Source organism: Trachymyrmex septentrionalis, unplaced genomic scaffold (genome assembly GCF_001594115.1).
Source record: "Trachymyrmex septentrionalis isolate Tsep2-gDNA-1 unplaced genomic scaffold, Tsep1.0 scaffold38, whole genome shotgun sequence".
NCBI lineage: Eukaryota > Metazoa > Arthropoda > Insecta > Hymenoptera > Formicidae > Trachymyrmex > Trachymyrmex septentrionalis.
This window is the reverse complement of record NW_017305547.1, coordinates 230,411-243,476: the sequence shown is the minus strand read 5'-3', so window position 1 is coordinate 243,476 and position 13,066 is coordinate 230,411. Positions and strand designations below refer to the sequence as shown.

The window sequence follows — 13,066 nt, the reverse complement described above, 5'->3', positions numbered from 1 at the left end:
TATATATATATATATATATATAATATACATATAATATACATATATATAATATATTTAATAGAGCTACAGACTCCTTAAACATGCAAAGTTTGATTTAAAACTTATCTCTCTCAAGTTCATCGTCTCTTGTCAGAGACGTAAATGACCTCTTCTACATATACATATCTACTAATATATATATATATAGTATATCTTTTACTCAAGCAGAACACAAGTCATTCGACATGACAGCAAAATAATGACAAAATAGCTCCTAAGTGATTACTAAAAGTCACTTTTCAATCATTTACAATCATTTTAACGTCACTTTCACGTTTTAGTTATTTATTGTGATGTTCTGCTTCACTGGCGAAAATAAAAATTGGAACATAAGTCAGATATAAGAAAAATATGACAGAAACATAAATCAACATAAAGAAGCTTCTGGAGGAAATTGGGACGATAACAAATGTAAAGGAGACGCTTACACTTTTTTTACGTTTTGTTGCCCCAATTTTTATTTTCTACAATCCATTTATACTTCTGTTACTCTTTTTTTATTACATTCGATTTATCCTCTGATTATTATTTTCGTTTATATCTCCACTTAAAGTTTATAATTATTATTAACTTTTTTGATGATAAATAATTAATTAGTAAAATTTTTATGTAACGTATAACTATTAATAGCAAACATTAATTGATTTAATAGATATTTTGATGTTCGCAATTGCATAATGTAATTCCACCAAGATAAATTAATTATTAAAGATCTCCATAACTGCGTGCAATATTATTTATATATTTTCTTATCAACTTCTGGCATATACTCTTTATTAAACATAAATTTGGTTTAAGAACAACAAGGCTTAAAGCCAAGATCAAAGCTTCAATATAACCTTTAAAGCTGTGTATTAATTTATTAATTAACTTTAATACAATTTTTTTTATTTAACTACGCTTCTACTACTGTAGCTGCAAATAAAATGAATATAAAAAGTGTTAGATATTTGTCAATTAGCGAAGATTTTCGAGCGGGTTACTTTTAATTGGATACGATTAAAAAGTCATTGTCAGCAATCAACAATTCCTCGCTGACGATGCGTTTCAACGAAAGCGCTATCGTTCACTCGATCAAAGTTGTGTCGTATCCGTTTCTCTATCGTCATTTTCATTATGATTAATTCAGAAAAGACTCGCTTTAGTCTTCGAGTTAGTGTTTTTTGTCTGCTTTTAAGTCATGTCTCACACTCCTGGAATTTAACATCGCTGAACATATCTGATAATGTTCTAATATGGAGATTCGCTGTGTGGAAAAATCGCGCTTTTCTGGCAATTCCCAGGTATAAGATAATAAACTGTGAGTAAGAATCCGCAATCCGTGTCATACAATATGCAATATCAAGTATGTAATAATTTATCAATTTTAAAATAATTTTATAATAATATTAATATTGATTTTTCAATATTCTCAAACCGTTGAAAAAAAAATTCATAATTTTATATTTCTTTTATTTGTAAAAAATGAATTTATTATCCTTTCGTTTGATTTCTTATTATGGTAATCAGTTATGATTCATAAACACACAATATAATATAATTAGTTGTAAAACACACAATATATATACAACGTTGATAAATACGATTTACTGTAATGTAAATTTATTTGGAACGAAGTTAAAAAAATTTGTTTTTTCTTTTAATAAATAAAGATTTATATTATTACTGTCATGCAATTTGTATATATTAGATTAACAAATGAAAAGCAAGAAGAATGGAAACCAACTCTGGTGGAAGTTTCTTGGCCTGAAATTAATTTGTCGTTAAACATTGCAAATGCAGTAATCTCTTCAAAGCTGTTCCCTAAAAGCAGAGCATCAAAGCGGGATTATGAAACTCTCGTATCCGTAACTGGATTAGACGTGGATGCTCGAGGACGATTATGGGTTCTAGATGCACCCGACGGATATGATCGTTGGCCCCGAATTATCATTTACGACTTGAAACGAAACGACCGATTGGTATCTACTAAACTATATGGTTTCTCTTAATCTTAGAATTATTTACGTTAATTAAGTGTGTGAAATGAAAATTTCGAAAATTAGCACTCTCTTAAAAATTTCTTCTTGTTTGAATTTAACGTTTATATTTCGTAATTTAATAAGTAGAATTAAATTTTTATTTTACTATCTACTGTACACAATGTTTAACAGTTTTTACGGAAAAAAATTTGTCTAGAAATATTTATATATTTTTAACACTATTTTTTGTATTTTTAACAAAGTTCTAAAAATATGTAACCGGATATATATAAAAAAATCTGACTCATATAACCGTGTGAAACAAAATTTTAAGATTAAACAAATTCGTATTTTTTAAATTGATATAATTTTTGTATAAAATTCTATTTACTTCTTTGTTGTATTTTATTCTATTTTAATATACATATATTGTACAATATATATTTTTAGAGAGCTACGATTCTAATTTAAAATTTTCCCTCAGTAGTGAACTGACGTTATTTATCGTCCTTTTGAAATTAAAATGATGACAAATAACGTCAGATTGCTACCTGGAACAAATCAAAGAGCGATTTATAAAAATAACAAAATTTTGCTGTAATTTAATCTTGCTCAAACTAGATTTTATTTCCAAAAAAATAAATATTAATTAATTTCACTTACTTAAAAATTTTTAAAGGTGTCATCCACTGAGTTAACTAAAGTGTCAGTAAAACATTTAAAGTCTCTCGTAGTTGATCCGTTTGAAGATCAATGGGGATTTCGTGGTTATATCGCAGATGCCGGTGACGAAACGATCATTATTTATAGTTCAGGTAATTTACATACATTCGAAGAAGATTTATACGGCGCTACAAAATTATTCTCTTTTTATGTCAATTGCGATACGAATTTCAGGATTACGCAAGTGGTGGAAATTAAGAATGTTACATGAACCCGAAATTCCTCGTGCGCAATTCATCGACCTTGCTGTCTCTCGGATTAATTCAATTTTATATATGACAGGACATAATTCGCATGATCTATTTAGCATCAATCTGGAAAGGATTAGTACAGATAAATTATTACGAATATCTTCACACGTACGTATTAAGCCAAGTTACTTTTTGATATTATTTGCTTTGATTGACAATACAATTGAGTGATATCTGCAATAAATCGGCAATTTTTTATATAAATTTCAAAGAAATAAAAATACAGATGGATGCGATTACTCCGTTATCTGCATTTTCGAAGATAATCTTCAAGATAATCTTGGTTACTTTTTAAACCGCATTATATTACTTCAGGAAACACAAAATGTAACAGTGACTTGGCTTGGGAAGAAATTAGGTTCTTCCATAGGATTGTTCTGCGATTTAAAAGACGGCCTACACTATTTTATGACATCAGAGAGAGCCAGCGTGCGATGGAACACTAAGCTTCCTTTGAACGTAAATTATTTAATTCAATCCCCTCTAAAAGCCACATTGTGAATAATTGATTGATCTGTCCTTTCAGGCGCAGAGTCATTCGGTTCTGGTACAAAACGATGACGTCCCATGCATAACCGATTATATAATGGATGCGCGAAGAAACGTATGGGGTCTGGTAAATTCGAAATGTCCCGGTGCAACGAAAAAGAATACTTTGAGCAATTCGACACTTAAATCTAGAACAATTAAAATTCAAAAGTACTATTTTGCGATGCAATAACTATTATTATATATATTTTTAACTTTTATAAAATGCGATAGAAAATTTTTCAAAGAGTTACGCTTATCTTAATTCTTTGATTGATTTAAGAATAATTTTTTCTTGTGAATGTCATTATTATAATATTTCATTGTTCATTATTCATCGCATATTTCCAATCAATATTTATATTAAAATTCTACTAAAGAACTTTTACTCTTCATTATTTAGTTTCTTCTAAAGATTAATTTGTCGTAAGATTTTTATTTTTAATTAATTACTTAAAAATGGGACTTTATTTTGTGATTCAAGACAGCTCCATTACAAACTGGCAATAAAGAATTCGGGTAATGAAGAGAAATTACGTCCGGTAGTTTTAAGACGCTTTATCAAAAATGGACTAGTTTTACATATACATAAATTGGTATAGGTCTAAATTGGTATACGTATTTATATAAGCTGGCATTTATTAGTAGTTTGGTTTGACTTAACAATTACAGGTGTTACGATTAATTATACATATTTCATCAATAAATCACTTTTTTCGATCGTTGAACAGGTGAATAATTACAAGCTTTTGATAATTTGTCTTGAAACTGGCAGCTATATGCTGGCATCGATTTAAACATCGACAAGTAATTTTTACACTGGTCAACTCGTCCAAATACAGGATTTTACATAGTATATGAATCCTCTATCTCGGTCACGGTTACATTAACTATACCAAACATTGTCAATTTGCTAATTATCTATGCGACTTAAAAGAATGTTTCAGCGCTTTCATTAATCGATGTAACATTCGCAAATTAAACTTACTACCTACGAGGATCAAGGCACAAGATGTGCCGGTTACGTGACTAGATCAGCGACAAAGTAGATCTTAATCTCTTCTTATCTTTTTTTTTTAACTTACAATTAGATCATGTTCCTGTATACACTATACACTATCAGTACTGAAAATCTATAGTTTATTTTACGCATACTAGAGATCTATAACAGAATTTGGCCACGAGCGATTTTGTCAAAATTCTACGAGGGAGAAAAATATATATAATTTCTCCATATATATATATTACGGGCAAAGTCCGCAAGTAGGCAGAGTTGACATTGCCCGCAATGCTGACATTATATAGCAGGCAACTCGGGCATAAAGCTCTAGATATACCAAGTAGCGCAAAGATCTTCCATTTTCGACTTACTAATCATACCATATACCAATAATACTAAATGCTTATTGGAGTACAGACAACTAGATCGAAAATAGCGGTCGAAACAGCTAATAGGAAGGTTGTCGGCATTTCGGCTCAGATAAAAGGATTGCGCTACTTTGATATATTTAGAGCTTTACTCGGGCAATGTCGACATCGCCTACTTACGGACTTTGTAACATATATACATCCTATCTCACTTTAACTTATATTGTTTCACTCTAGGGACGGTATTTATAGTCGATTCTTATATTTAAGACTGTCTTAAGTACAGTCTTAAGATGTCATAAACTATCAAAAAGCTGTACTAGCATCTTAAAACATTCCTTAAGACGGTTTTAAAATAAGAACGGACTGGATACCATCTTCTAACTTTAATTGAGATTATAAAGTGAGACACATAGTATAAGTTAGAGTGAGATAGTCCGATAGTATATGTACAGAGAGAAATGATATATATCTTTCTCTCTACAGGATTTTGACAAAATCGCTGGTAGCTCTGATATATGTACACGGAGAGAATTTTTTTTTAGAATTTACCCTGAAAATATGATAGTTCTGAAACGACATTGTATTTCGAAGAATTTTATGTAAATTTCTCTCATTCATTAATAAAACTATAATAAAATATAAAATAAGTTTGATTAATTTTACTGAAGTGCATGTTAAAAATATTGTACCATAACTACCATATTTTCAGGATAAATTAAAAAAAAATTCTCTCCGTGTAGAATCTCTAACATATACTAGAGATTTTCAGTACTGACAGTATATTGGAACACAGCCTTAAGCGAAACGTCATATATTTCAGTAATCATCTTTTTACCGCGAAAAAATTTGATTATTTTTTTCGATTTAAGAAGTTGGAACTAAAATCAATTGACTTCATTTCGATACCGTAAATAATGGAAAAATGTACCTTACGCTAATCGTCGTGTCTTCCATTGCCACTCTATAGACATTATTTTCATGTATCTGATGCATCAAAATACGAAGTATTTTTTTTAGATACTAATTTCAACTCCTTTGCTTATGGGACATCGAATTATATAATGAATGGTTGCTCTGTAATTTTTAACGAATGATTTTTAGTCGTCGCAAGACTTGACCAGGGGATGAATTCCCACGGAAGCACCCGAGCTGCTCACGGTGTTCTGTATATAATCCTGGAAGTTGCTCTCGATTGTCCACATCAATCTCTTGTTGGAAGGAACCACTTGAGTTGGCAATCGGCAATCGTTGCCATTCTGTACTAGGAGGAAATTCTCCGGTACGAAGGGTGTCTCGGTGTTCCACATGTAGACATCGGTTTCGCCTAAAAATAAATAAATTATTCTTCTTAATTAGACGCTAAAGAATTGTTGCAATTTACATTGATAGCAATTGTCGCAAATTATTTTTTAAACTATAAAACTACTCTGCCGCGCAAACTTTTTTTTCATTTCGAGAAACACAGAGAAGATCTATGACTGTTCAATTATTTTCTTATATTTAATTTACGCTTTACGAAAAGAAGAATCTACGGCACTGTAAAAGGATTGATGAATGCGTCAGATTAAACAGAGAATACCAACTTACCCTTATTTCTGAAGAAAAGGGCGCAGCCATTGTCGTTTCCGAGGAGAACGATCTTGTTTTGCTTCGGTCCAATATCTATAACTGATCCTTGAGAGAGACCACGTCTCAGGCTCTCAGCCTTGATCGCGAAGAGCCTGTTGGATCCTAGGTAAGTGAAATACAGCACTGGCGTACCGCAGCTCTTTTTCACCAGCGTTGAGTAGAGAACGTCTCTCCGTTGGACACCGGTGGTAACTGCATTCGGAAGGATCACTCGGAATCCTTTATCCGCGGTGACATTGTAAACGATAATGGATCTAGAGGCTGCGTCGGTCACGTACACGTATACCTGGCCGTCGTCCGCGTAGTCGATCGTCAGATATTGCAAACGAGACAACTCGTTCACCAAGTGACTCAAATCGATCACTTTCACAACCTGCGGGACACCACGTCTCAATATGAATCATTTTATTCCCACACCAATATATTTCTACTCCAATATATATCATGAATTTTAATGAAACACACTGATGTAAAATATTTGTGGTAAAAAAGAAATTATTAAAGTCAGAGTTATATAATTTATATCTAAAAAGGTTTTTCTATCTTTCATATCAAGGCCTAAAATTAATTAATTAATTAATTAATTTAATTTAATTTATTTGTTTATGTTAGAAAATTTTTTTTTTTCATTGAATATATATCCTTATGTTTTTTTTTTTTTTATTAACAAACAAAGTTATTTAAAATCAAGACATCTCAAAGACACGATAGCTTTTTGATAGCTTTTTTTTAATTAAAAACAATAATAAATTGTTGTATAATTATAAAATTATAATACGTGAATTTTATAAACTCTCTGTCTTATCTGAGTATTTCAGTGTTATTAATCATTAATTTCTCGTACCTTGCCGGATTTTACATCAATTCCGACGACTTTGGGAGGACACCTGCGCACCGGTTGCTCCAAAGTATTTACGATACCAACGTCCAATACCCACAAGATCTCTTGGATGTCCAGAGCTATGTCTACTACGCTCTGTAGGGCTTTGCAGTTGCCCTCTTCTTGGATCGCCCAGCAGGGGAATGCTATCACCTTCGGGGTGCAATCCTTCTTCTTCAACGACATGACACCCAGAGTGAACGGCACACCCGGCTTGTAACGTGGCATCGCTACGATCGCATCGTCCTTGTAAATCTGCGCTCTCGTAGCAATAACATTTCTGGCAATGTAACGTCCGCTCGTCTCGTAGATGTTCTTCGTGTCCTCGCTTGGCCATTCCAAGCTGCGGCCTGATAGGACGAACGACAGCTCCGGCAACAATTGCTTGTCGCATACCACTGACGATAACCCACTCGCCAGAATTATCAGGCACAGAGCGCTCGTCGGGATTCTCATCCTGCGCTCGTTTTTTGTAACTTGAAATAATGTCCCGGTGTTCTAGAAACACAACACACATAACAATTTAATTGTTAAATTACAGTGGAAACAATATCCTATAGATGTAAACTTCTGAAAATTTCCAAGCCAAAAGATAAAGATACTAAAGTTAATGAAATCAATAAAAATTATAAATTTGATATAAATTTAAATAAATAAATACGTAGAATACATTTGTTCTTCAATTATACGAATTTAAATTTACACGAAATTTTTAAAATGTTAAAAGAGTAAGTTATATATAGTAAATATTGATACATATATATATGTAATATTTAAAGAGATAAGTACTGAAGAAGTAGACAAAGTTAGCTCTCTAAGCGAAGTAACAATATAAAGTAGTTATTAGATGTGCGACGAAACAGATATAAAAACTTACAAGATTTCCCGTACAATCAGGGGCGAAAATTTTTGAATATGTGAATCATTTATACAGCTTTATACTTATATATACGTCGATTGTGAATCAACTGAAATCGTTTACATTTTTATCGTATATTACTGTTTCCTTCTACCCAATATTTTGCAACGGCTTTCTTGCTCAAGTTTGACGAATTCGTAAAGAGGAAATATTTCGTGATGTGCATTTTTTAATGTTATTTATAAATAACGACGAGTTCAGGAAGACACAAAAAGCAGCATACATCAAAATGCAGTAAACCAGGAAATACAATGCATAAGGAAATTATCTCTTTTGTTTTATTAATAATTTATTACACTTCCGCTCCTAAACGAACATTAGTCATACAATTATCTAATACAATCGTTTAATTTATTGTTTTCTTTATTCTTATCTATTTTTAAACTTATTTTGTAACTTTTTGTAATTATAGGAATTAATATAAATAAAATTATATTCCGTACTTGTACTTTGCTTATAATTAAACTTTTTACATATATTATTTATTTTATTTATTTCATTTGTTTGAATAAAATTATTCTACATGTTACTTGTACTATTATTTTCGAATTAAAAGTATAAAGAAATGTGAAGAAGAAGACTAGAAATTTTTCATATCTTTTATATTCTTTTATATCTGTAAATAAACATTAGTGAATTTATTTTCTCAGTATTTTCTTTTTGTATTTCTGTATTTTTATAATTATAACACTTATAATGTGAAACTCCTCTTTGACATTATTCGAATTTTTTTATTTTCATTATTTTCACTTAACGAAGAAAGAGAATATTCTGGTGTTCCAAAGTAATTAAGTATTAAAAGAAATAATTCATCGTCAATTAACTCATTACACAACCTTAATCAACTTATTATGCCTTTTATTTATAATCAATTCATTGTACGTATTTATAGAATTAAGCGTTTGGTATTTTCGATCAACATTAAATAGCAATTTGTGCGGAACTGCTTTAATGAACGTGTTCATGTCGGCTCGCCGCGCATCGCGACTAAATATTTTTTAAACAAAGATGTTACGTAATATCTCGTCCCGATGTGACAGGATTATAAAATTGGCGTAATCCGGAGGGTTTTACAGTTTACGATTTGATTCGATCGGCAAAAGAGACGCGGTCGAGGCGATCGGATATTCGAAGGGGGAAACTCGCAAAAAATAAGGATGCTTTTCGCACGAGCGGTGACGTTCGTCGTCGCCGTCGTCGCTGTCGTTGGTGCTGACGAGCCTATTATCGAAAAAAAATGCGACAAGAACATTCTGTGGACCGGTGGTACCTTTGAATGGCCTTGCGTGGCCACGAAGAGCATATTCAAGAACAGTGGTCGTTACATCTCGAAGAATATCCTCGCCACCAGAGTTGCGATCTACAAGGATGATGCCATCCTTGCTTTACCTAGGTATGAGATACACAATTTATATAAGCTTATAATAATCAGTTACAATAATCTGCGATAGAACATTTAATATTTTTTTGCAAATTTTGAATATTTTTATATGTTTTTTATTAATCTTTTATTTAAAAATATAAGGAGATTATCTTAAAGAAGATTAGGGAGTAGAAATACATTTTTTATATTGCAATATATGTATATAATATAAATTATATCCGTAATGCACTCTTCTGTTCAGATTTGTATATAATGTGCGTACGTCAAAATATGTCTGAAGTTTTATTGAGTCGTTCTTTGAAAAAAAAGATTGTAAAACGTTATCTTTATTAGCAAAAAATTTATCTTGACAACGATTTATAGTCTTGCAGATTAATATTGACGTTTCCAACAAAATATAGACTTTCGAAAAACATGGAAGAAATAATTCTCGCGCTATTCGAAATTTATTTTAAATATAAACGTATTTAATACAGGGAAAAAGTCTATTGCAAAAGAGTCTTACAAAAAAGTACCATGTCGTTCGTATTATTTGTATAAATTATCGCAAGGTTAAAAATATTCCTTTGTGAAAAATTTTCTATAAAGAAGTATCCGATTTCATTTGTACTTTCGATTCGTAAACGAGATTGATCCTCTCCAATTGCAACAAAATTCAGGGTAAAAGGGCAACCGCATTCTTTGGCAAGTATACCGATCATTTAAAAGGAGAGAAATCGCAGAAGAAAAGAACGCTATTTGCAAATCGCGTGTTACGTCAGTAGCGATCGATACATTGCAATATCAGTCTTAGCAGAAATTAACGAGGCACGAGTTGGAAGTGAACTGAGATTGCAAGACGCGATCGTGATCGCAGTTCCAACGCGGAAAAATGAAATCATCTTACCGAGATATCTACGGGGATTACCCGTTCAGAAAATAATGGGGTTTTTTTTCTGACATGGCAATCGAAAGACATACTGTTGCAGACCTTGTCATGGTTATAAATCGTGTAATGAGAATGTCCACACATGTATGTAGTAATGTTGCGACATTATTGATCGGCGATTGTATCTGCCTCATTTCACAAAGGGCGTTTAGCATTTACTGCTATAAACGCAATGAAATGCGCTTCGCTCAACGATAAAAGCGTTTAATCGCGATATCTTCATTATACTTCCTTTCCATTATGCGTGCACGATCATTAATCTTACTGATTGTCGGCGATTTTACGGGGTTAACACGCGATATTAGCGGGTTAATGATCAATATCAGTAAGTAGTGTTATTTGTATAATTACTGCTGATTAACAAACAAATTTAAGGCACACACTTTACAATTTATTTTTTATGTATCAAACATAACAAATTGACTGTAAAATGTAAAATATCCAAAAATTATTTATTTCACGAAATAAATATATAAATTACCACGCAATTCCGCTTGGCAATTTATATATTTATTTCGTGAAATAAATAATTTTTATTTATGACAATTTGTGCGTACTGATAAAATAATATAATTCTAAGAAAGAAGATTAGCAGAACATCGAACTTGAATGTTTTTTTCTAAATATGAGATTGCCGTAAGAATCTTATGTTTAATATTTTCTGATAATAATATGAGATAAGAATGCGAGAATCGATTAATGTCTTAGAATTAAGGAATATAACTAACGTTTATTCGAAATGTTTCTCCAGATACAAGCCTGGTGTGCCAGTGACCTTAGCGAGAGTCTCCTTGAAAGATAAGAACTGCCAGGCCTCCCTCTGGGCCTTCCCTTGTTGGTCACTCCAGGAAGAAGGTACATGCTCGGCTCTACAAAATGTCGTAGACCTCTTTTTGGATCCCCAGGAAGTCCTGTGGGTACTGGACACTGGTATCATAAACTCTCTTGAACAACCGGAGCGCAAATGCCCACCGAAGGTTGTCGCCCTGAATATAAAAACTGGCAAGGTGAGACAATTCATTTCTAAAACTCGCGTGTAGAAGGGCGCGTCTTATTCTCTTCTTACAGAAAATTTGATTTTACGTAAAAGAGATATTTTTAGAATCTTTCTACTTTTTTTTTTTTTATTATAAAAGCACAAAAATGCTTTAAATGCATTAAATATTTGTTTGCATTATTTAAAGCGCCCATTTATTTTTTGATAAAGAAATAGAAAAATTATTTCGTTTGTAATATAATTTTGTATTATTCACGCCGTTTGCGTACGCGTTTATGTTATTAATCTATATCGCTTTTCTTTTTTTCCGCAAGAGATTATGCAAGAGAGAATTTTTTTTAATCGTTTTCTCTAACAAATAAGCCATGCATAATTCTCGATTAAAAAGCTATTTCTCATATCGTGCGATTGTGATACCAATTAAATTGCAAATTATTTACTTAAATTTACCAAAGAGAATATGACATTTTTTCTAGCACGATATTTTATCGATCTTCTCGATTTTAAATTATTTTTAACAATAGAAAAAAACAATACCCAAGTCAACATCAACAGTAACATAAAATATCAAGATTTTAATTTTCACTCAACAAAATATAAATGTAATATATCATATATTATATAATTATATTATTAAGTATGAAATTATAACATTGATATTATTAATTGATATTAGGATATTATATTTCTCAAATTTTCTTTCTTCTCTTAAAAATTAAATTAATTCTTCGATTATGTAACATTGTACGCCAAGATAACGCAACGGATCCCTTTCTTTCAGGTCCTGAAAACAATCGATCTGTCCGGGCTGACGAATTCCGCGTCCCGACTTCAGTACGTCGTCGCGGACTACAATCCAGACGGCCGCGTCTTCATCTACGTGTCCGACGCAGCCTCGCGAGCGATCCTGGTGTACGACGTGACCTCTGGTCGTGGATACCGCGTCGTACTTCCTCAAGCGGTGACTCTGAACTGCGACCGCCGAGACGTACTCTATCTCGCTCTGGTGCGCCACAACGACGGTAGTACCTGCCTGCTCTTTACGTACTTGGGCAGCAGCCGCGTGTTCAGCATCCGAACGGATCATCTCCGAAGTGGCAATGCCCAAGGCAGGATACAAGATCTTGGAGTGAAACCGCAGAAGATAGTCATTCTGGGCACAGACAACGGTAGCGCTGTCTTCTTCCGCTACGTCGGCAACGGCGAGGTCTACAGATGGGACAGCATCACACCCTTCGTAGCCGCCAACTTCCAGCCCGTCTACGATAACAGCTACGAAGGCTCTCTGCCTACTCACATCGTACCCGATTACAGGAGGGGGCAGATGCGCGTTCTCGAGAGCAACTTCCCGGATTACATGCAGGGTACCGTCGGCTGTGGAGCCAATCATGCGTTGATCCTGATGTAGAGCGAGACGTTCTCTCCGATTGTGAATAGATCGAGGAGAATGAATAGA

At 32.7% G+C, this 13,066-nt stretch overlaps 3 protein-coding genes across 3 annotated transcripts in view; 2 read left to right on the top strand and 1 right to left on the bottom strand.

Moving 5' to 3' along the window:
* The first annotated feature begins 1,155 nt into the window (after positions 1-1,155).
* Positions 1,156-3,695, top strand: LOC108750880. Its single transcript, XM_018490710.1, has 6 exons — positions 1,156-1,322; positions 1,730-2,000; positions 2,680-2,815; positions 2,898-3,082; positions 3,290-3,433; positions 3,501-3,695. The coding sequence occupies exons 1-6, from the start codon at positions 1,156-1,158 to the stop codon at positions 3,693-3,695; spliced, it is 1,098 nt and encodes a 365-aa protein (XP_018346212.1).
* A 2,230-nt stretch (positions 3,696-5,925) lies between these two features.
* On the bottom strand, positions 5,926-11,420 carry LOC108750905 (major royal jelly protein 1). The gene is made up of 4 exons (XM_018490765.1): positions 11,342-11,420; positions 7,347-7,880; positions 6,461-6,875; positions 5,926-6,197 (listed from the first exon to the last, which is right to left on the bottom strand). The coding sequence occupies exons 2-4, from the start codon at positions 7,836-7,838 to the stop codon at positions 5,971-5,973; spliced, it is 1,134 nt and encodes a 377-aa protein (XP_018346267.1). The 5' UTR covers positions 7,839-7,880; positions 11,342-11,420; the 3' UTR covers positions 5,926-5,970.
* LOC108750906 overlaps positions 9,222-13,066 on the top strand; it is a 14,071-nt gene continuing 10,226 nt past the window's right edge. The window contains exons 1-3 of the mRNA XM_018490767.1: positions 9,222-9,694; positions 11,365-11,620; positions 12,392-13,014. Coding sequence (XP_018346269.1) covers positions 9,459-9,694; positions 11,365-11,620; positions 12,392-13,014 — 1,115 coding nt within the window. The 5' untranslated portion in view covers positions 9,222-9,458. The remainder of the gene's footprint in view (positions 9,695-11,364; positions 11,621-12,391; positions 13,015-13,066) is intronic.